Source organism: Enhydra lutris, unplaced genomic scaffold (assembly GCF_002288905.1).
Source record: "Enhydra lutris kenyoni isolate GAN:26980312 unplaced genomic scaffold, ASM228890v2 scaffoldscaffold10, whole genome shotgun sequence".
NCBI classification, from domain to species: Eukaryota; Metazoa; Chordata; class Mammalia; order Carnivora; family Mustelidae; genus Enhydra; species Enhydra lutris.
Window position 1 is genome coordinate 468,016 of NW_019154094.1, and position 23,644 is coordinate 491,659.

General features: G+C 49.0%; 1 protein-coding gene across 4 annotated transcripts; it reads right to left on the bottom strand.

Moving 5' to 3' along the window:
* Nucleotides 1–30: 30 nt before the first annotated feature.
* LOC111143983 (ilvB acetolactate synthase like) lies at nt 31–10,292 on the bottom strand. Of its 4 annotated transcripts, none has more exons than XM_022498042.1 (16): nt 10,282–10,292; nt 9,471–9,618; nt 8,078–8,279; nt 7,825–7,952; nt 7,600–7,738; nt 7,398–7,509; nt 4,011–4,110; nt 3,778–3,875; nt 3,523–3,659; nt 2,360–2,494; nt 1,463–1,577; nt 1,194–1,363; nt 1,047–1,117; nt 893–964; nt 616–721; nt 31–501 (listed from the first exon to the last, which is right to left on the bottom strand). In XM_022498042.1, the coding sequence occupies exons 2-16, from the start codon at nt 9,603–9,605 to the stop codon at nt 323–325; spliced, it is 1,899 nt and encodes a 632-aa protein (XP_022353750.1). In that variant the 5' UTR covers nt 9,606–9,618; nt 10,282–10,292; the 3' UTR covers nt 31–322. The 4 variants fall into 4 exon arrangements, with proteins under 4 accessions (XP_022353750.1, XP_022353748.1, XP_022353747.1 ...); XM_022498040.1 differs by lacking the exon at nt 10,282–10,292 and adding an exon at nt 10,190–10,212 and having other exon boundaries at nt 9,471–9,615; XM_022498039.1 differs by lacking the exon at nt 10,282–10,292 and adding an exon at nt 9,925–10,179 and having other exon boundaries at nt 9,471–9,615.
* Nucleotides 10,293–23,644: the final 13,352 nt, after the last annotated feature.

Sequence of the window (23,644 nt, forward strand, 5' to 3'; positions counted from 1 at the left end):
ACAATAAATCAATATGCACAAGTTCTGGAATGAGTGCTGGGGCCACAAGGACCAGAGGTGGTTTATTCAGTGCGCATGAGAGGAAGGGAGAAAGGGTAGCTGTGCCCACAGAGGAAAAGGCCCAGGAGCTCTCTAGTGCTGCCAGTGAACCTCTCTGAGCTCTGACTCACACCTCCCCAACCCCAGCCCCACCCTGTCTTCAGGGAGGGTTGTAGAGTCACTGGACCTGATAGGCCAGCTCCAAGGCAGGTAAGGATGAGACTCTAAACCAGCTAGGCACAGTCCAGGGGTGGGAAGGCCAAGGGTACTAACCCACGAGGCCCTACACAGCAATGGAGCCATCTCGGAAGTCCGTCCTCCCAATAAGGATGTTGACCACAACCGGGTGGCCATCTCGGCACTGCTTCTGAGCATCATGAAGCACCTCGACCACCTGATCTTCTTTCTCCCGTGAGAGCAGCAAGCCCTGGGCGCCAAGTCCTATGGCTGCCTTGTGATAATCTAAAAGGGGAAGTCAAGTCAGATGGTGGCAGGGACCCAGGCCACCATGCAGTCAACCCAGGAGAGGAAAACATAAAACAGCTTCTCCCTCTCCACCCAACCGCAGCCTCTCACCAGTGTAAGCCAGGCCACAGGCCACATCGCTGCCCAGAGAGGGCACCTGCTCCCGAGAAATCTGGGTCCAGCCAGCATCATTCCCGATCAAAGCAATCACTGGGATCTGCAGAGAAAGGATGAGGCCAGGCCATAGCCTTCAGCTTTAAGGCTAACCAGAGGACAAAGGGACAGGACCTTTGCCAGACAGAAGCAGCTCCCTCCCTAGCCCTGCTCACCCCTCATGACCACTCCCAGAATCCCAAGCTCTGAGCTTCCTTCAGGGCAGCTCGGTCACCTTGTGCCTGACGAAGGTATCAAATTCAATGAGGCTATAGCCAAACGCTCCATCTCCAAACAGGCACCACACCTGAGCAGGGAACAAGGCTGGTTGAGTGGTTCACTGTTCACAAAACAGCGCACCGCCCCCAGCCTCCAGCACCCTCACTCACCTCGGCATCCGGCCGGCACAATTTGGCCCCAAGTGCAAATCCTGCACCAACGCCCAGAGTCCCAAAGGCCCCTAGGAAAACCAAGAGCAGGTGGGTGTAAAGGGGCCTGGACAATGCAAGATGTCCCAGGCAGAGGTCCCTCCTTACCAGGATCAAGCCAGCACAGGGGCCCACGGGGCTGCACCAGGTGGGCAGCAGTGCCCACAAAGTCCCCACCGTCGACCACCAAAATCGAGTTGTCAGGCAGAGTTTCTTCCACCAGCTGCAGTACCCGCACTGGGTTCAGGTGCTGGGCTACAGGCATCAACCCCTTCTCCCTGCCACGGAGCAATGCACGTCAGCAGGGCCAGCAACAAAGCCTTCCAGGAAACCACAACAATACCCCTGTTCCCGTGTCCACTCTACCAGGTCCCCACCGAAAGGCCTGCTCCTTCTGCCGGTCAGCTTGCCGAAGCTCCTCTGTCCAGTCTGAGGCCCACGTCTGGCCCTTAAGGCCCTCCACCAGCTTCAACACAAAGGAGGCCACGTCTCCTAGGGAAGGAAGAGGATACAGCTGCAGGGAAGTGGCCTCCTGCCCTTCCAGCATCAGAGGCCCAGTGACAGCAGGAATCCAATGGCAACATTCCAGAAAGAGACAAGGAGGCAGACTGAGAATGTTCTAGGGCAAAACACATCCCTCCAAACACCTCCATGAGCCAAGCATGTCTCTCCGACCCAGACATGCAGCATGCTTGTGAACTGACTGAGAAATGGGCCAGTGATGTACTTTTCATGTTGGTCTTAGAAATGATCCCATGTAAGCGCAGAGAAGCAGAATTTGTCATCCCTGTCTGTGCCTGCTCCAGGCCTCATCCTTTCTGTCCTGGCCTGGTTGAACGGGCCCCTGGCCTCCACCTGCCCTCTCTAACTCACTGCCCACCAGCTACTACAGTGGACCTTCCCGAACATGAATGTAGCAATGCCACTTCTCTGCTTGATCCAAGAGGTCCACGTAGTACCATCAATGTGTTTGGAATGATGGGCAAAGAAGAACCCATAAAGGCTATGGGAGCAGACTGAACAGGGATGGTATGGCAGGACAACAGAGGCCTTGGGGCCCAGGAGGGAGTTCTCTGTCCTCCAGGAAGCTGGCAGCATGGGAGGTTTTCCAACCAGGAGCATGATCACATGCACATTCCCAGGCCTTCCCTCTTATGCACGCCCCACCGTTTGTTCATCCAGAAGCACCCATCAGTCTGAGAGCCCGTGTCTCTGGCTGACTGGGTGCCCATATATGTGTTGGGGCAGAAAGGAGGGGGATCCCAGGAGCTCACCCTGCACAGCTTCCTGGGGCTTCCAGAACATGTCTGAGTTAAGCAACATCTCTTTCCGGTTACGGTTGACAATGATGATCTTGCTGCTGCGGCTAAGGACACGGCCATAAGACAGGCGGAAGTCACACACGGCTCCTGGAGTGGGGAACAGGGGCTCAGTGGCTGGACAGCCAGTATCCCACCACCTTACTTAATCCACCATAGCAGACTAAATGCAAAAGGGTCCCCATTCTTCCTTTCTCCCTGTACCAGTACCGCCTGCAGTTGACTTCGCAGCTCCCCACCCCTCGAATCTGGGCTGGCCTCGGGGACGTGCCCTGGCCAATAAAGTGTGGCAGGTGAAGGCAAGCGTTCCTGAGACCAAGCTTCAAGAATTGTGGCTTCTGCTGTCTCTCTCTTAAAAACCTCACTCTCCTATCCCTGCATGCTTCTCATCCTGCACCAAGTGAGCAAGCCCAGGCTGGCCCACTGGGTGGTGAGAAAGCTGGAGGAAAAGGCAGGGAAGAGCAAAAGAACTCAATTATCCCAGCGGAGGCCACGGCAGATTAATCCGTAGCCCGCCAAGGCCAAGTGCAGCAGCCTATGCAGCAGCCCCGCCCGATCAGCCCAGATGCCGTCCTGTCTCTCCAACTACAGACTCATCAGTGAGCCCCATCAAAACCTGGAAAACTACCACCTAACCTCTAGGTGGACCTTAAGTAATGATAAGTTCATTTTAAGTCGCTGAGTTTAGCCATGGTTACTACACAACAGCAAACTGATACAACTATTACGTGTTGGGCAGGAGTCCAAATACTTTATGTGAGAATGTACATGACATACAGGTTTATGCTACAGAAACCCTGTATAAATGCAAATGCTGAATATAAATACTGCAGGTACCCACTATCCAAGCATTCTCCTTTGCACGAAGCTGAGCCTATAACACAACTCCAACCTTGCCAGAGTTTACCGGGACTTGAAGTACACAGTTGTCCAAAGCCCTGAAAGCTGAAGGGGTGGGGCCCAAGATAAGACGGTAGGTGATTAGTAGGTTAGTGATTAGTAGGGCTGGGTGCCAGTAAGTACCTGACTAGGAGGGGCAGGGTCACAGAGGTGGGGGCAGTGGGCAGGGGGGCCTGGAGGGAGGGGAAGGGAAGAGGGCAGAGGAGGCCGAGGCCCACCTGCCAGAAGGACAACATCTGCTTTCTTCAGGGCAGCACTACGGTTCTGCCGGATGTGGAGGGGGTGGTTGCAGCCCAGCAGTCCTCGTGCCATCCCTCCCAGGAAGCAAGGGATGCCAAGGGTCTCCACAGCAGCCCTGGGGATCCGGACAAAACAGAGGTGAGTGTAATGTCAAGGGTGTGCCCCACCCCACAAGGCATCAGGGAACCAGGGACCAGGTATATGATAGGAAGGGCAGGGCTGAGCTTTCTCACCGAAGTCTATCAGCAGGTATCGGGGGCAGCAGAGCCTGGCTTCCCAGTACAATAAGGGGCCTTTTGGCTCGGCTCAAGATTTCCATACAGCGCTGAACCTGGGATAAGAGATGGGGCTCAAAGAGCCAACCGTGTGAGTCACCATCAGCCCCCAAGATCAAGGCCCCAATACTGACTCAAAGAGAGACCATCCTGCAGGTGGGGTCCTCAGCCAGGGAAGAGAGGCGATTCACCTGCTGGGGGGATGCCTGGGGAATGTCCAGAGGCAGAGGGCCCTCAGGCCGAGGCTCCCAAGCTCCTGCAAAGAGGTTGGCCAGGTGATTCTCTAAGTACCTGCAAAGGTGAGAGCAAGAGCTGGTTACCAGAGTCAGTGACCAGGGCTCCCAGAGCTAGAGGCGGCCAGGGTCTAGGAGGGAAGTGAGGCAGGCACAGGAGTGGACCAGCAACACCCCAGGAGAGGCACACGCCAGTGGCCGAGTCTCCAGCAAGCCTGCTTCCCTCAGAAGCTTCTGGTGACTACCCAGCCGGACACAGACCCTCAGAAACAAGTGACACAGGCATGGAGTACCACAATCAGGGCCACAAACAGCTGCGCGGACAGCCACATGCAGCTCCACCACTTCCTAGCTGTGTGACCAGACAAGTGACTTAACCTTTCTGAGCTTCCTCCTCTGTAAAACGTAAAAGGGAATCTCCTTCCTAAGGTTCACTACCTATCCATCCAAACTATAAAGCACTTTGTAAAACACTCAGTCAGTGAAGCTACTAATATCCCCAAGACTCAAGCCGCTTTCTCTGGCTTCTGACACCTCTGTATCCTTACTCGTTCAGTCGTAGGGCTCCGACCATCCATGTGGGCCTGTGCAGGGCCTCAAGACAGAGAGATACTACCTGCCCAGCTCTGACCTCCCTGAGGAAGACCCAGCCCAACCAAACACAAGACATGTGGGCATTGGCAGAAAGCACACAGAGCCTGATACTTCTCTTTCTCTTTCAAGGAGGAACGGAGGCTACAGAGAATGAGAAGAGGCCAAGGAAGGAACCAACGCAAAAAGAAAAGTCAAAGGAAGAGCCAGGGGCCAAGTGGGGGCAGCCTAGGAGAGAGGAGGAGAATGGAGGGGCGCCTGGGTGGCTCAACGGGTTAAGTGTCTGCCTTCAGCTCAGGTCATGATCCCAGGGTCCTACGATCGAGGCCTGCATGGGGCTCCCTGCTCAGCGGGGAGCCTGCTTCTCCCTCTCCCACCGCTGCTCACCCTGGTTATGCTCTCTGTCAAGTAAATAAAATCTTTAAAAAAAAATTTAGGGGCACCGGGGGTGCTCAGTCTTTAAGCATCTGCCTTTGGCTCAGGTCATAATCTCAGAGTCCTGGGATCGAGCCCCGCATCAGGCTCCTTGCTCGGCAAGAAGCCTGCTTCTCCCTCTTCCACTCTCCCTGCTTGTGTTCCCTCTCTCACTCGCTGTCAAATAAATAAACTTAAAAAAAGAAAAAAAATTTTAAGGGGCACCTGGGTGGCTCAGTGGGTTAAGCCTCTGCCTTTGGCTCAGGTCATGGTCTCGGGGTCCTGAGATCGAGTCCCACATCGGGCTCTCTGCTCGGGAAGGAGCCTGCTTCTCTCTCTCTCTCTCTCTCTCTGCCTGCCTCTCTGCCTACTTATGATCTCTATCAAATAAATAAATAAAATCTTTAAAAAAAAATTTTTTTTTAATTTAGAAAAGAAAAAAAGAATGGGGAGCCTGGGTGGCTCAGTGTGTTAAAGCCTCTGCCTTCGGCTCAGGTCACAATCCCAGGGTCCTGGGATGGAGCCCCGCATGGGGCTCTCTGCTCAGTGGGGAGCCTGCTTCCTCCTCTCTCTCTCTCTCTCTCTCTCTCTCTCTCTCTCTCTGCCTGCCTCTCTGCCTACTTGTGATCTCTGTCAAATAAATAAATAAAATCTAAAAAAAAAAAAAAAAAAAAGAAAAGAAAAAACGAAGTGAATGGGGGGAGAGGGAAGGGGAAGAGCCAGGGAACAAACAGGCTGCTGTCACAGCCACAGAATAAAACTGCTAAACTTGAGCCTATCGGTCAGGGTCACCAGACAGGGTCACCAGCCACTTCCTATGTGTTCAGGACCCCTGAATCCCCCTCTGTACCTGTGGTTCCATAACCATGTTGGAGAAAGGATGGGAGATACCTTGCCTCACACCTGACAGGGACACTGGATTCCCAACAGTAGCCTTATTTAAGACAGTAACAGTTAGTTATTCACTGCCGCATTTTACACTCTCAAAATGACCTTGTTTCATTCTCCACAGAATCTTAGTCTAGAGAGAAAAACAGGCAATGCTCTCCATTTCACAGATAAGGAAGGTGAAGTCAGGAAAGGTTAAATGATTATGCTGTCCACCTCAAACTTCACCCTCTGTTAACTGTATCTCAGTTAAACTGTGGAAAAAAAGAAAGGCTTAACCATTTGCTCAAGGTGAACACAGCTAGTTAGTGGTGGTCCTGGGATTTGGACCCCTCTCTCTGGACTCACTTCATTCATTACAGACAGCACATAGCTCTGTGACAAGGCCCTGAGGGATCCTCCAGGCTGAATCGTCGTGTGCCATGAGCAAGCTGGATGACTTCATGCCAGTCATTTGGCCCCCTTGGGTCCCAGTTACCCAACCTATGAAATGCGCATAATACCTTGCCATCTTGACTCAGGGTTGTTATAAAAGCCATATGCATGAAACCACTACTCCCTGAGCTGGCCCTCAAGGTGCTGTCTCTCCAGGGGTTAGTGGCCTGTCTGTCTTGTTCGCGCCTGTCCTGGTACCTGCTAAGTACGTGGCACTAAGTATGTGGTGGAAGGGGAACAGAAGGTGGAAGGGCAAACACAGGCAAAGGGGAGGGACAGAGGGGAAGGAGGACAATCGACTCTCTCCTGTGCAGTTTCAGCCAGGCCCATTTCAGTGGCTACCAAAAACCAACACCTTTCCCATTCCTCTGCCTGGGCTATGGTCCTACCTGGAACCCTTTTCTATCCTCTCAACTGAAAGAAGCCCCCCTCAAGCTTGTAGCTCTTCTAGAAAAACCTTTATGTGTCTCCCTTATCCTGGCCAGATGGAGGTCTAAGCACTCACATGTGATCCATCCACATGTCTCTGTATCCCACAGCCACCACCCAGATCCAGGCCACCATGCCTCTAGTCCCAAGGCCCACCACACCTCCTCCCTGGCTTCCCAGCTTCCACCCAACCCCACAGTCCATTTTCCTACTCAGGGTATCCTATGCCTCTGCTTAAGGCCCTGTAATGCTTCTCAATGGAACTCAAATTAAAAAAAAAAAAAAAAAAAAATCCAGGTCCTCCCAATGGCCCCTGCTGGCTGTTCCGAGCTCAGCCCCTGCCCCTCTTTGCTCACCTGCTGCTGTCACATAGGCTACCTTGCTTTCCTAACCCACCAAGTTTGCTCCTGCCTCAGGACTTTTGCATTTGTAGTCCCTCTACCTAGAATGCTCTTCCCATGGCTGCCCTTCCCCCACTCAATTGATATGCAAGCCCATGAATGAGTCAAAGGAGGGACAGATGCTGGCAGAAGTTACAAAAGGAGGGCAAGGGGCTGGAGAGAGCATGGTGGGAGTGGGGCTGCTCACCAGGCGACCACTCGACCCATGAAGCCCTTGGGCGGCTTGGCTGGCACCATCTCCTTCTGAACCATGTAGTAGGGGTACAGCACATCGATGGGCAGCTCCACAAACACTGGGCCTGCAGCGGGGCAGGGAGGATACTGAGCCTGCCATGCCTCCCTAGACCCAAGCCTTAGGGCCTGACCACTGCCCAGCACCCCCCACCTACCTGGGGTGCCTGACTGGGCAGCAGCTATCGCAGCCCTCAGAGTGGGCACAAGGTCTCGCACCCTCTGCACGGAAGCACAAAACTTGCACAGTGGCCTAAACAGGGACATCTGATCAATGGCCTGGAGTGCACCCCGGTTCTGGTGGAAACAGAGGTGTCCAGAGTCAACACATGAGCCCTTTGAGGCTCCCTTGGGGCCCCCACCGCCCACCAAGGACAAGGCACCTGCAGGAGCGTGCTGGCAGCCCCACCCAGAAGCAGGACTGGGGACTGAGCTATCTGGGCATTCTTCATTGCAGTCACCGTGTTGGTGAGGCCCGGGCCTGCTGTCACTGCAGCCACACCCACCGTCCCTGAAACACAGAATCCATTGCAGCTGTGCCCACCGGCCTGGCCACCTCTGAAAAAAACTCTGCCCCTCGAAGACCTTCCCCATCCCATTCTCCCCAGCCCTTAGTCCTTTCTGCTCTGCCCTCACCAGTCAGGCGGGCCACAGCATCGGCAGCGAAGACGGCTGTGACTTCGTGGCGTGTGTCCACCACACGGATGCCCATCTTCTCACAGGCCACCAGCAGTGGGGAAATGTGCCCACCGACCAGTGTGAAGAGGAACCGCACGCCATGGGCCCTCAGCACAGCTGCCACATTCTCCCCGCCATGCTGAATGCTTGCCTTGTCCACCTGGGCCCCGGAAAGAGAGTGCAAGATTATCAAGGACTGGCAAGGGCACTAGGACACATAGGGAGAAGGCAATCTCGCTCCTCCAGGAAGGAGGGCAGGACAGTCAGGGGAACTTGGATGTTGGTTAGGCACCTATAATACCATATGCCAGGCCCAGAGGAGGGCACGTTATCCTATCAGATCCTCTGGTGATTATATCCTTTTGCAGCTAGGAAGACCAAGACTTTCCTCAGCAATAGTCAAAGTCCCAGAGAACCCATGCTCTTAAGCGCTCTCTGTTACACTGCCTGTCTTGAGGGCAGTGAGGCAATCAGGGTGACAGGAGAGGGGAAAATGGATCCCAAGAACCCAAAGTAGTTTGGCCAGAGGCTATCTGCTGAGATTCCAAAACTGCCTGCCCTCCAGGGCCTGGCAGCCTGACTACTAATTCCAGCCTACTAGACTTCCTCCCACTCACAGGGCAAACCCAGTTGGCGGGCCCAGCTGGCCTGCTGCTAGCCACCAGGAGTGGCCTGCTGGCAGAGATCGTGCCTGAGGCTTCCCAGACCCAGCCTCCTCACAGCCCGGCGGCACAAGAGGCCTCTGCCTTAAACCTCCACAAATCCTCAAGACTAGCAGCCTTGCTCCTGTTGCTCCTGGTGAAGAAAGGAAGGATTGGGGAAGGAGTGCGGGGAAGGGGTAGATTCCTGAGGGGAGGAACCAAGAGTGAGGTCTGTGGGGTCAATTCTTCCCAAAAAGATCAACTATGGGAAGTTACCCCACAAAATGTCTTGAGCTTATTTCCTCTTGTGGAAAATGAGGGCAGAAACAAAAAACTATTCAGGGACGTGTTGAGAGGTACATGACAACTGTCACAGCCCCCTTGGGTGCCTGCCTTTGGCCCACTCTGACCGCACAGGATTCAGGGAGCAGTGCTCTGTGAAAAGGGCTCCGGGCCGCTGGGGAAGGAGTGGGCCGAGCGCTGGGCCAATGCGCAGATACTCCAGATTCTCTCTTGCTAGAGGCAAAGTCCAGGGCCTTGTCTGCAACCTGGCAATGGGGACAAGGAAGTGGATAAAATTTCCCGACCGAACCCCTAGATTAGTCAGGCTTCACTTTCTCCGCCTGCAAAATACGTGAGCTAGAGGGAGTGCCAGGCGCTCGTTCCTTCTTTGGCTGCCCCCAGCCCTCCTCTGATCTGTGCCCCCGCACCTTGTGCATCAACTGGTAGAAGAGCCCCAAGCGGTGCGCGGCGCCCAGCAGAGCGGCCACTAGCGTCCCGCAGGCCAAGAACAGGAATGAGGGGAAGAAGTTCCCGGCAGGGGCGGCGGCCGCGAGGGTCTCCATGACACCGCACCTGAAAGAGAAAGGACAAGGCCAGCAGCTGGACGCAGAGATCCTTTACGGAAGAAGGTACGCCCCTTCCCATACGAATGCCGGGCCTCACCTCCCCCACCCCCCGTTTCGGCGCGGCCACGCCCCTTACGCCGCTCATCTCTGGACGAGGCCACGCCCCTGGAGAACCAGGCCCCGCCTCTCGGAGAGGCCACGCCTCCTGCGGCGCCAGACCCTCCCTTTACGTCTCCTCCACCACCACCACCACTGAAACTAGACCACCACACGTCAATGCGGCCAGAACGACCTTAAGATAGTTTTTAACACTCACCGGCTTCTCAACGAATTGGTAGGGTGCCCCGCCTCTCTTTTACACCTGGATCTGAATCTCAGCCCTAAAGGTGAGCCCGCCCACCCCGCGTCCACGTCACCTAGGACGAGGCCACGCCCCCAAGCTCGCGAGTGAGCCCCTCTCCTGAAGCCAGATCTCTAACCACTGCGAGCTCCAGAACTCGACCCCACACCCCAGGCCGGGGGGGTCGAGGTCAGATCGCATCAGAAGGCTTTTCCTACCCCCGGGGCACTTTGGCCTTCACCTGCGGAAAATGGCGCTGACTGCGAAGGAATTCGGCGCCCTTCGTCTCACGTGACCCAGTAGCGCGGCCTGCGGGAGCTGGGCCCGGAGCTGTGGCCGCGCCCCTTTCTCTGACAAGGCTTGGCTGTGCCCTGTGGTCCGGCCCGGCGCGCGTGCGCAGAGCCGTAACCACGCCCTGGGACACAAGCACCGCCTATAAGGACTCTGGCCCTCCTGGCGGCGCGCGCACAGGCCCCGCCTCCCGCCTCTCATTGGCTCTCACTTCAAGCCTATCACTTTTCTTTACAAGAGGCCACGCCCCTTGGCATCTGGTCTAAGCCGAGGCCCTTGGAGCCGACTTTCCGCGGCCTTCATTGGCCCCACATTTCAGCCTGTAGTCCTCGGGCTTTCCGAGCCCGCCGGCTTTCCCACCAGCCGTGCCGAATGCCCCTTCAGATTAGCCGGACTTGGACGTCACGGGCCTCTCCCCAGAATCCACCACCACCCGGGCCCACGTCCCAAGCAAGCCCCGCTCCCAGCTCTGCACAGGCCCCGCTTCCCATCTTACGTAACCCTGCAAAGGCAGAGGCCCGCCCCCTCGCTCGTAGGCCGGCCTCTGTTGTTGGCCCCACCTTCTTTCCCGACTTTTGCGTTTCTCAGTTCAGAGTTCAGAGTGCAGGGGAGGAGAAGCTCGGTAGGCCCAGGGACCTGCTTCCAGCCGTCCGGCCTCTGGAAAATGATCCCCATCAGCAAAGGAGAAATAATTCTAGTACTAAGTACCCTACTACCTTCCAAAATAAATCTTCACATTTTAACGGTGGCTCCCATCCCTCGTCAACTTCTGGAATTTCCCTCTGAGTATTCCACCCCATTGTTTTATCTAATGTTGAATCTTCCTACTTTTCATTTCACCCATTTAAGAAAAGAAAACTCCGTTTGCCCCACATTTTCCACCTGTCACTGTCCCTTTGCACCTCTTTTTAGCGAAATTCCTCCAATGACTTGTCTTTACTTACTGTCTCATGAGCCCTTCTATTCCCTCTTGAACGCACTCCAAAGAGTCTCTTCCCGCCACTTTATGGAATCTGTTAGGAGTATTCAGACAGTCTCTAAAACCGGTTCCTCTCCCTTCTGTCTCTCATCTACCAGCTCAACCCCACTTTCCCTTTCTATAATTAACAGGATAAAACTTCCTAGAAAGGTCTTCTAGGTCCAATTAAATTCCCAAAGCCAATAATGAAATAGTGACCATTACTTTTCATTAAGCACTTATTACATATGAGGGGCTGTTCCATACACTCTTCACATCAACTCATGTAATCCTCACAATAGCCCTGTAAGGTAGTTTATATTATCCCCGTTTACAGATGAGGAAACGGGAGCACAGAGAGGTTAAGGAACTTGCTCAAGGTCACACAGCTTATAAGTGAAAGAGGCACAATGTGAACTCAAGCAATGCTGCTCTCAGTCTGGGAGAACAGGTACGGTGCTTCAACCACATGGCTTCCCCATGCCTATCACAGGATGTAACATTTGGGGCCCACCCAGACACCCTTCCACTTAACACTGGATTTTATTCTGAGTTGGAAAGGGGAGAAGATTTTGAACAGCCTAAGTCACACAAAACCTGCACACAATTATTCATACGGGCTTAATCTGTAACAGCCAAAAACTGGGAAAACCAAATGCCTCTTGTGAAAATCAGTAAAAGAAAACCGCATTTAAAATGGAGTTGGGGGATGCCTGGGTGGCTCAGTCGCTTAAGCGGCTGACTTTGGCTCAGGTCATGATCCCAGGATCTTGGGATCGAGTCCCACATCGAGCTCCTTGCTCAGCAGGGATTCTGCTTCTCTCTCCCTCTGCCTGCTACTCTGCCTGCTTGTGCTCTCTCTTTCTATGTCAAATAAATAAAATCTTTTAAAAATAAATAAAATAAAATGGAGTTGGGAGGCTAGAAGGGAAGCTCACATGCCCTACCACTCATCATCAACTGTAGACCTCAGGAAGAGACCTACCTCACAAGTCTGGAGAATAGATACTATTGTACTACTCCAGCAGGAGAAAGACAGGTTTTCCTCCTCCCCCAGCAACAGCCCAGCTAATGAGGGACTGTGACAGCTCAGCCAATGAAAAGTCACTATTCTTGGAACTCCCAGTTTACTCTAACGAGCTTTTGGTTTGCAACAGCTCCTTCCAAACCTTCCTTTTCCTTTATAAAGAACATACCTTGCCTGTGTTCCCCAGATTTGCATATACAGTTTTGCTGTAGCTTGTGTATCCTGAATTGTAATTTTCTGCTATCCCTGAATAAGCCCATTTTTGTTGATTAATAAATGATGGTTTTATCTTTAAGGTTAATGCCCTCGATAGGTGAATGGCTAAACAAGCGGTTGTCCCTTCTGATCATGGAACACTATTCAGCAATAGAAAGAAAAACTATTGAAACACACAACTTGGATGAATCTCAAAGTGTGCTCAGAGAACAGATTGTGGTTGCCAGAAGCCAGGGTGGGAGGAAAGAATGGGAGGGAAACTGATCAAAGTTACAGACATCCAGTTAAAAGATAAGTAAGTCCTGGGACTGTAATGGACAGCTTGGAAAACACAGTTAACAATAGTGTATTGTAGATTGGGAAGTTGCTAAGAGAGTAGGTCTTAAAAGTTCTTGTCATAAGAAAAAAATTGTAATGATGTGAAGTGTTGGATGTCAACTTATTGTAGTCACCATTTTGCAATATATATGTATATCAAACCTTTGGTTGTATACCTTAAAGTACAATGTTATATGTCAATTATACTTCAGTAAAACCGGTGGTAGGGGAGGCAAGAAAGGTCAGAACTACAAACATCATGAAACATAATGAAATGAAATGAAACATAAAACAATTTATGTTTCTTTCTAGTAAAGGTCTGTGAGATTGTATGTTGCATATCTTATTATTCCTAGACAGACTCTTGAGTTCTATTTGAATGTTCTAGCCCTCTACCTTTTGATGAAATCAATGATATTTTTGGTGAAATAGTTTTAAAGAATGAAGATTTATAAATTATACATTGGATTAATATATCAGATATCAGCATTCCTTATGCTGGTGTCACATAATCCTGACTATTTAAAATTATTTTAATCTCCGGAAACATTTACTATTCTGTGTTGAATGGAGTGCCATCTCTGTAATAGAGAAATAAGATATTATTAAAAAGGTTTATTTTAAATATCACTTATATTTTAATTTTAGAAAGACTATTAACTCTGTGGTCTCAGATTATCATTACAAATCAAATTGTGCTGAACATTAAAACGTGTGACAGAAATAGATTATCCTAAGCAAAGAAATTGTAAGTTTCAGGCATTTCAAAACTTTAAATGTTAGCCTGGGCAAATTATTTTTACTTGTTGAAAGATAAAAGCAAAAAGAACTTGCCTACTTTTAGAAAAAAATAAGTCAACAAATAAACCAAGTAAGTACATTTGATAAGTTTAAAGTTACCATTTTTTTTCTTTTTAGAGTATCTAATTCACTGTAGTGTAATTAAGACAGAATGAGACTTTGTGAAAATTTTTATTTTCACTTAGAGTTGAGAATATTGGTGACAGTGCCAATCTAAATCTAAGAGCAAAACAAGAAGAAACAGCCAACACTGTGTTAAGTTCTTAGAGACTACTGTTAATCTTAGGAAACAAACTAAGGATTGCTGGACCGGAAGGGAGTGGGTGGATGGGGTAATGGGGTGATGAGTGTTGGGGAGAGTATGTGTTGTAACGAACACTGAGTATTGTAGAAGACTGATGAATCACAGACCTGTACTCCTGAAACAAATAATACATTAGATGTTAATTTAAAAATATGTATATACTGGGGAAAAAAGAACAGGGGGAAAAAATGGGGTGGGGTGGTATTCTCTATCCACAAGCCATGCACACACCTAGAGAATGATGCTGAGTGAAAAAAGCCAGTCTTAAAAGGTTACATACTGTATGATTGCATTAGTATTATATTCTCCAAGTATAAAACCAGATCAGCGGTTGCTAGAGGATAGGGAAGGATATGATTATAAAGGGGGTAGGACTAGAGAGTTTTCTGAGGTGATGTTCTGTATCTGGGTTATAGTGGTGGTGGCATGTGTTAAAATTCATTGAATTGGACACTTTCTAAAAATCTGTTTTAATGTACGATATTTTTAAATTTGGGGCCCCTGGGTGGCTCAGTCAGTTGAGTGTCCAACTTTTGGTTTCGGCTCAGGTCATAATCTCGGGGTCAGAGACCCAGCCCCACATCGGGCTCCTCACTCAGCGTGGAGTCCGCTAGAGATTCTCACCTCCTGCCCCTCCCCCACAACTCTTTCTCTAAAAATAAAACTTTTTTTTAAATATAAGTGAATAACTGTTGGTGGGAATGCAATTTGGTGCAGCCACTTTGGAGAACAGTGTGGAGATTCCTTAAGAAATTAAAAATAGAGCTTCCCTATGACCCTGCAATTGCACTACTGGGTGTTTACCCCAAAGATACAGATGGAGTGAAAAGAAGGGCCATCTGTACCCCAATGTTTATAGCAGCAATGGCCACGGTCGCCAAACCGTGGAAAGAACCAAGATGCCCTTCAACGGACAAATGGATAAGGAAGATGTGGTCCATATACACTATGGAGTATTATGCCTCCATCAGAAAGAATGAATACCCAACTTTTGTAGGAACATGGACGAGACTGGAGGTGATTATACTGAGTGAAATAAGTCAAGCAGAGAGAGTCAATTATCATATGGTTTCACTTATTTGTGGAGCATAACAAATAACATGGAGGACGTAGGGAGATGGAGAGGAGAAGGGAGTTAAGGGAAACTGGAAGGGGAGGTGAACCATGAGAGACTATGGACTCTGAAAACAACCTGAGGGTTTTGAAGGGGCAGGGGGTGGGAGGTTGGGGGAGCCAGGTGGTGGGTATTAAGGAGGGCACGTATTGCATGGAGCACAGGGTGTGGTGCAAAAACAATGAATACTGTTACGCTGAAAAGATATTTAAAAAATAATAAATAAAAATATATATATATATAAGTAAATATAGGCGCCTGGGTGGCTCAGCGGGTTAAGCCTCTGCATTCAGCTCAGGTCATGATCTCGGGGTCCTGGGATCGAGCCCCGCATCAGGCTCTCTGCTCAGCAGGGAGCCTGCTTCCCCCCCGCCACCTGCCTCTCTGCCTACTTGTGATCTGTCAAATAAATTTTAAAATCTTTAAAATATATATATATGTAAATAAATTATACATATAATTTCATACATGTGTGTTTAGGTAGATATTCTACATACACAATGTAAATAATTTTTTAAAGATACACTAGCAGAAATAAGTCAGACTGAGAAAGACAAATACCATCTGATTTCACTTATATATGGAATGTAAAAAACAAACAAGAATAAACAAAAAGCAGAATGAGACCTATAAACAAACCAATAGTTGCTAGAGAGAAAGGGGCCAGGAGGATGGGCAAAATAGGTGAAGGTGAATGGGAGGTACAGGTGTTCAGTTATGGAATGAATAAACCACAAGACTAAAGGGTACGATATAGGAAATAAGTCAATAATATTGTAATATTGTTGTCCAATGACCGATGGTAGCCACATGGGCTGTGAGGACAGCATAAGGTATAGAGATATGGAATCACTATGGTGTACACCTGAAACTAATGTAATACTGTGTACCATACTCAAATTTTAAAAATGTAATAAATAGGGACATCTGGGTGGCTCAGTCGTTAAGCATCTGCCTTCAGCTCAGGTCATGATCCCAGGATCCTGGGATTGAGTCCCGCATTAGACTCCCTGCTCACCGGGGACCTGACTCTGCCTCTCCCTCTGCCCCACACTTGTGTTCTCTCTCCCTCACTCTCTGTCAAATAAATAAAATCTTTTTTTAAAATAGGGGTGCCTGGGTGGCTCAGTCAGTAAAGCATCTGCCTTCAGCTCAGGTCATGATCCCAGAGTCCTGGGATCGAGTCCCACATCGGGCTCCCTGCTAATTGGGGAGCCTGCTTCTCCCTCTCCCACTCCCCCAGCTTGTGTTCCCTCTCTCACTGTTTCCCTGTCAAATAAATAAATAAAATCTTTTTTAATGTAATAACTAGAAAAAAGATCCACTAGCATCAAACTGAATTTTTTCCTTGCAGTAATCAGTAGCCTTGAGAGAGAATTAGGAAAAGGAATGCATTTCTGCCTGGTAATGCCAAGTTTTCTTTCTTCCTGCCATCCTCAGGAAACGTTACTCCTCTGTGCTCCACATTTTGGGAAACAGTGACCTTGCCAGACCTTCATATCCTCACCAAGCCTCATACTTATGAGCTCCAGAGACAGCATAGGGTCTGAAAATGTCCAAGAGAGAAGAGATCATCAGAGTCAATTCCTCCATTTAATGACCTCTGAGTCACAGAGAAGGGGAGGGATCTTCCCATGCCCCCACGAGTGGTTCAGAGAGAAACTAGCACCCAGATCTCCAGGTTCTGGTTGAGTGGATAGTGTTTCTAAGTGCTCACACAGCCTTTGAGGGAGGGGGAGCGCAAGGTGCCCAGAGCTCCTTGGAAACTGATGGAAGCCCCCAAGCCTTGCTTGCACCTGCTTGAACCAGAGGGGGCAGCACTGGGTCCTGCAGTCTTCCTCAGGACCTGGGAGTCCTACCTGGCCCCCTGCCTGCCCTGAATGCCTCATAAGGCCGGGCGAGCCTTCATTTCCATCCTCCATAGCAGAGAAATGAAAGCCGGTCAGTCCTCAAACAGAAAAATATATAAATAAATAAATGCATAAGTAAACAAATAAGTCCACAGAAACTGCAAAAACAGGCTCACTTCCCAAATACTGCAGATTCAGTCCCAGACCACCACGATAAAGCAAGCGAAATGCATTTTTTGGTTTCCCAGGACATGTAGAAGTGATGTTACACAATACTGTAGTCTAGTGTGTGTGCAACAGCATCGTGCCTGAAATAACCACAGACATACCTTAGTTTAAAAGTACTTGATTGCTAAAAATGCCGACCGTCACCTGGGTTTTCAGTGAGTCGTCATCTTTTTTGCTGATGGAACGTCCTGCCTCCATGGTGATAGCTGCTGGCCGATCGGGGTGGTGGCCGCTGACTGCTCGGGTGGCTGTGGCAGTTTCTTAAAATAAGACCACAAGGAAGTTTACCTCACCGATTGGCTCTGTCTTTCACAGACGATCTCTCCATAGCACGTGATGCTGTTTGATAGCATTTGACACACGGTAGCGCTTCTTTCAAAATGGGGGTCCGTCCTCTCAAATGCTGCCACTGCTTTATCAGCTCGTTTTCTAGAAGACTCTACGCCCTTTGTGGTCATTTCAAGTCTTCACAGCATCTTCACCACGAGTAGATTCCAGCTCAAGAAACCATGCTCTGTGCTCATCCATTAGAAGCAACTCTTCATCCCTTCAAGTTTCAGCGTGAGGTTGGAGCAATTCAGTCCCATCATCAGGCTCCACTTCTGATTCTAGTTCTTTGGCTGTTTCCTTCATACCTGCGGTTACTTCCTCCACCAAAGTCTTGAACCCTCAGTCATCCATGAGGGTTGGAATCCACTGCTTCCAAACTCCTGTTCATGTTCATATTTTGACCTCTTCCCATGAGTCACTGTCGTGGCTGGCGTGACAAATCGACCAGGAACATGAGAGTAAGAGGATGAAGAAAAGAACTCGAGAAGCAGAGAGATGGGGGCAGGAGGAGCACTGAGGAAGATGTCCAACAGTGCTAAGTTTATTCAAAGCATTAAGGCCATATATATAATGATATTACAATAGGAGAAGCAATACACCTGTGTCTAGTTAAACAACCACGAGTTCCCATAATAAGTTTCACATTTGACTATAAGCAGACCTCGTGATGCCAAATGGCTGATGCCAGTACAATTGTTCTGTATTGATAAAGCAAACCTGAAAGTAATTTGTGGGCTGTACTAGGGCAGCAAGGACCAGCCATGAACTTATGACCCCACCGAATTGTTCTCATTTGTTTAGCAAGCGTGTGGGAAGTCACGTAGGCGAGCGCACAACACATAGCAGAGACCCTTTCTCAGTGCTACTCAACTTTTCCTGTCCTAAACCTTTTGTTAGGTTATTCAGACTTTAAAGGAGGCACAAGTCAGGGCCTGGTTTGGTCCTCATCTCAAGCCTTATCGCAGCCTCCCACAAGTCACAGATGTTCTTTTTTTTTTTTTTAAGATTTTATTTATTTATTTGACAGAGATCACAAGTAGGCAGAGCAGACAGAGAGAGAGGAGGAAGCAGACTCCCCGCTGAGCAGAGAGCCCGATGCGGGGCTCGATCCCAGGACCCTGGGATCGTGACCTGAGCTGAAGGCGGAGGCTTTAACCTCCTGAGCCAACCAGGCGCCCCAGTCACAGATGTTCTTAATGGCATCTACAATGGTAAAGCTTTTCCAGAAGGTTTTCAGTTTATTTTGCCCAGATGCATCAGAGGACTCACTGTCTATGGCAGCTGTAGTCTTTAAAAAATGTATTTCTTAAAGAATAAGCTTAAAAGTGAAAATGACTGGGGCACCTGGGTGACTCAGTCGTTAAACATTTCCACTCAGGTGGTGATCTCAGGGTCATGAGATCCAGTCCCGCACTGGGCCCCGCACTCAACCTGAAGTCTGCTTGTTCTTCTCCTCTGCTCCTCTGCCCCCTTGCACTTTGTCTCTCTCTTTCTCTTTCTCAAATAAATAAATAAATATTTTAAAAAGTCAAAATTTCTCCTTGGCCATGGGCTGCAGAATGGATGTTGTGACAGCAGGTATGAAAACAACATTAATCTCATGGCACATGCCATCAGAGCTCTTGGGTGACCATGTGCCTTGTCAACAAGCAATAATTTTTTTAAGATTTTATTTATTTATTTGTCAGAGAGACAAAGACAGAGACCAAGAGCACAAGCAGTGGGAGCGGTAGACAGAGGGAGAAGCAGGCTCCCCACCGAGCAAAGAGCCCAATGTGGGACTCAATCCCAGGACCCTGGGACCATGACCTGAGCCAAAGGCAGAAGCTCAACCATTGAGCCACCCAGGCAAAGTGTCCCAAGCAGTAATATTTTGAGAGGAATCTTTCTCTTCTTTCTTTCTTCCTTTCTTTCTTCCTTCTTTCTCTTTTGGAGCAGTAGGTCTCAAACAGTGGACTTAAAATATTTAGTAAACCATGCTACAAACATGTGCTATCATCTAGGCTTTGTTGTTCCCTTTCTAGAGCACAGACTGAGTAGATTTAGCATAATTCTTAAGGGCCCTAGGATTTTCCAAGTGGTAAATAAGCATTGGCTTCAACTTGGTCCCCAGCCCCATTAGCCCCCAACAAGAGAGTCAGCCTGTCCTTTGAAGCTTTGCAGCCGGGCATTGACTTCTCTCTCTGAAAGTCCTGGGTGGCATCTTGGCTGTCTCATGTGCACTGACAGTCTGCTGAGTAGTGTCACCACCTTCATGAATCATCTCAGCCACCTCTTCCCGGTCCCTTGCTGCAGCTTCTACATCAGCACCTGCCATTTCACTGGCACTTTCAGGTTATGAAGTTGGTTTCTTTCCTTGAACCTCATGAGCCAACCTCCGCTGGCTTCAGACTTTACTTCTGCAGCTCCCCCAGCTCTCTGAGCCCTCACAGAATTGAAGAGAGTTAGGGCCTTGCTCTGGACGAGGCTTTGGATTAAAGGAACATGGTGGTTTGATCTTCTATCCAGACCACTCAGACTTATTCCCTATCAGCAAGAAGGCAGTTTCGCTTTCTTTGTTCACTAGACGAGCACTTTCATTTCCTTTGCATCACAGGTTGACTAACTGGCACAAGAGGACTTGCCTCCAGCCTCTCTCTACCTGCAGCCTGCCTTCCTCACTAAGCTTGCTCGTCTTTCCTTTGGCTTTTAGGTGAGAGATGTGTGACTCCTCCTTTCACTTGAAGACTTAGAAATTACTGTAGGGTTGTTAATTGGCCTAATTTCAATATTGTTGTGTCTCGAGGAACAGGGAGGCCCAAGGAGAGGAGAGAGATGGGGTACCAGCTCGTCAGTGGACCTGGGAGAACACACACATTTATTAAGTTGACCTACTACTTGGGCGCAGTTCATGGCACCCCAAAACAATTACAGTAGTAGCATCAAAGATCACTGACCACAGATCATCATAACAAATACCATGCTAGTGAAGTTTGAAATATGGCTGGAACTACCAAAAACTGACACAGAGATGTGACATGAGCACACGCTGTTAGAACACTGGCGCCAGTAGCCTCTCTCAACCCAGGATTGCCACACACCTTCAATTTGTAGAAAATGCAACGTCTGCAAAGTGTTGGAAAAGGAAGCACCACAAAGCTATGTGCAATCAAATGAGGTGCCCGTGCTAAGTTTCTGGTAGTTCTTAGTGATTTATGAATCATCTGATTCCCAAATCTAAAAGAAAAATAGAAGCATTCTACAAAAATTTTAACGTGCTTAATGTGACCTTTAAAATACAAATTGAGGGGTGCCTGGGTGGCTCAGTGGGTTAAAGTCTCTGCCTTCAGCTTAGGTCATGACCCCAGAGTCCTGGGATGGAGCCCTGCACTGGGCTCTCTGCTCAGCGGGGAGCCTGCTTCCCCCTCTCTCTCTGCCTGCCTCTCTGCTTGTCATCTTAGTCAAATAAAAAATTTAAAAAATAAATTGAAAAAAATACAAATTGAAAAAAGAAAAGAAAGTTGAAATGGAAATCAAACACTCTACGATCAGCTTTATTTGTAATGGTCAAAATCTCAAATAACAAAACAATACACCCCTCACTAGGTGAATGGTCAGACTGGGCTATCACCACACTGTGGAATGCTCTCACTGATGTAGCAGGCATCTACTACCGTTACATTATACTGTATCTTACATTATGTATTATAAAGTGGAAGGCAATTATTATTGGCAGAGAAGAGAGGTGTAGTCTTGAAACACACCCCACCCAAATGTGTCTCTTCTTTAGTATCCCCAGAGGCTGAAGGGATTAAAAGAACTTTCCATTCCCAGAAGGAAAGTTTTAAGAGTAGACAGATAGTCAGGGGCGCCTGGGTGGCTCAGTCGTTAAGCCCCTGCCTTCGGCTCAGGTCATGATCTTAGGGCCCTGGGATCCAGCCCCACATCAGGTAGCCTGCTTCTCCCTCTCCCACTCCCACTGCTTGTATTCCCTCTCTTGCTATCACTCTTGGTCAAATAAATAAAAAAATCTTTTTTAAAAAAAGAGAGAAAGTAGATAATCATGAACACACAGCATCTAGAAATTTGTCCGAATTTTTTTATTCTCTTGAGTCACCCATCAAATGACATGAGATGGAAATCTGGGAATGTCTTTGCTCTACTCTCCCTTCCACTTTTCATCCCACATTTCTTTCAGATCATGTGTGATCTCTTCGTTCCACTGGCTCCTGGCTCCCAGTGAACTGGGAAGGTTCCTAAGAGCACACAGCACATGGGACGGAATCCCACCTTCGGTCTTCAGTAGCTGTGTGATATGGGGCGAGGTTTTTAAACTCTCAGTGTTTCTCACCAATATAATGGAAATAGCAATTTTTTTTTTAAAGATTTTATTTATTTGACAGACAGAGATCACAAGTGGGCAGAGAGGCAGGCAGAGAGAGAGGAGGAAGCAGGCTCCCCGCTGAGCAGAGAGCCCGATGCGGGGCTCGATCCCAGGACCCTGGGATTATGACCTGAGCCGAAGGCAGAGACCTAACCACTGAGCCACCCAGGTGTCCCGGAAATAGCAATCTTGATCCATGGGCGGATACAAGTAATGTGTTGCTACTTTCCTGCCAAAAATTATTCTCACCTCCCTCCTTTAAAAATACAACTCCCAGGGGGTGCTGGGCTGGCTCAGGCAGTAGAGCATGCCACTCTTGGTTTTGGGCTTGTGAGTTCAAGCCCCATGAGCTTACCTTAAAAAAAAGTAAGTAGAGCTTCCTTTTAAAAATAAAAATAAATAGGACTCCCAAGATGTGGCCCAGCACATGTCAATCCCCCTAAAAAGCATGTGTCCAGACACCCTTGCTGTCTGCCAAAGAGTCCAAGTTCTGGCCATGGGACAGGAACAGATGTGACGACCACCACATCCACACTGTGCCCTTCAGAGGAAAGAGCATGTGCTCCTTTGAGCCTTACACCCTTTCCTGTAGCATGGGTTGTAGATATAATGGTGCGACGTAAAGAACTTACTTTGGACCAGGGATTGAAGACATGGTTTATAAGGAAAGAGGAATCACTTGACCAGCACGGAACCAATCACCACCTAGAGACTGCAACATCCAGTTTCAGCTGCTGTGTTTTGGAATCTCCTTGTTATAGCAGCTCCCACAGTACAATAACTGATATAAAAGTTAATGCCAGGGGCACCTGGATGGTGCTGTCAGTCAAGCATTCAACTCTTGCCTTCAGCTCAGGTCATGATCTCAGGGTCGTGAAATCGAGCCCCTCCTCCAGCTCCACGCTCAGCGGGGAGTCTACTTGATGATTCTCTCTCCCTCTCCCTCTGCCCCTCCTCCCCAATCGTATGTGTGTTCGTTCTCTCTCACTCTCAAATAAATGAATCAACCTATCTCAGACGGATGAACCGTGAGGACCTGATGCTAAGTGAAATAAGGCCATCCCCAAAAGACAAAGGTGGTATGAGTCCTTTCACATGCGGTCCTTAGAGTGGTCAAATTCATGAAGACAGGAAGTAGAAGCACAGTTGTCAGGGCTGGCAGGGAGGGAGGAATGGAATTAGTGTTTAATTGAGAAAGAGTTTCCGTTTTACAAGAGGAAGAGTTCTGGAGAAGGATGGCAGGGATGTTTGCATAACATTCTGAATGTATTTAATGCCACTGAACTGTACAGGTAAAAAGTGGTTAAGACGGTTGATTCTACATTACGGGTAGTTTACCACAATAAAAGAAATGGAAACAAAAGAGAACCGAGGGAGAGGAAATCTTTGGCTGTGCTTGCTTGCACTTGGAGCTGCCTGGACACACAAAGATGGAGCACCTCCTAAATTTTTTAGAAAAACTGAGAGCCTGTAAATGACTGTTGAGGGGGCGCCTGGGTGGCTCATTCAGTTAAGCATCTGCCTTCTGCTAAGATGATGATCCCAGGGTTCTGGGATCGAGCTCCACATCAGGCTCCCTGCTCAGCGGGGAGGCTGCTTCTCCCTCTGCCTTTGCCTCCCCCTCCCCCTGCTCATGCTGTCTCTCTCTCTTTGTCAAATAAATAAGATCTTAAAAAAAAAAAAATGTTGACTAGTGGGCTCATAAAACAATGCCCCAGTGTTTCACGATGAGGTCCCCAAAACCATAGCCGCAGGAGATGTACTGAGAAAACTTCGGAAGCGGTGATGGAGGGCACAGTGAGGAGGCTCAGGGAGGGCAGAGCCCAGGGCCGCGGAAGACAGTGGTACAACCAATTGGCTTACAGCAAGGGGAGGAGCCTAACAAAAGTTTTAAGT

Coding starts and splice junctions, on each gene's coding strand:
- LOC111143983 (XM_022498041.1), bottom strand. CDS start 9,605: ATGGAGACCCTCGCGGCCGCCGCCCCTGCCGGGAACTTCTTCCCCTCA. Junction 8,280..9,470: donor TCTACCAGTTGATGCACAAG/GTGCGGGGGCAC, acceptor TCCGGGGCCCAG/GTGGACAAGGCAAGCATTCA. Junction 965..1,046: donor TGTGCCGGCCGGATGCCGAG/GTGAGTGAGGGT, acceptor TTCCCTGCTCAG/GTGTGGTGCCTGTTTGGAGA.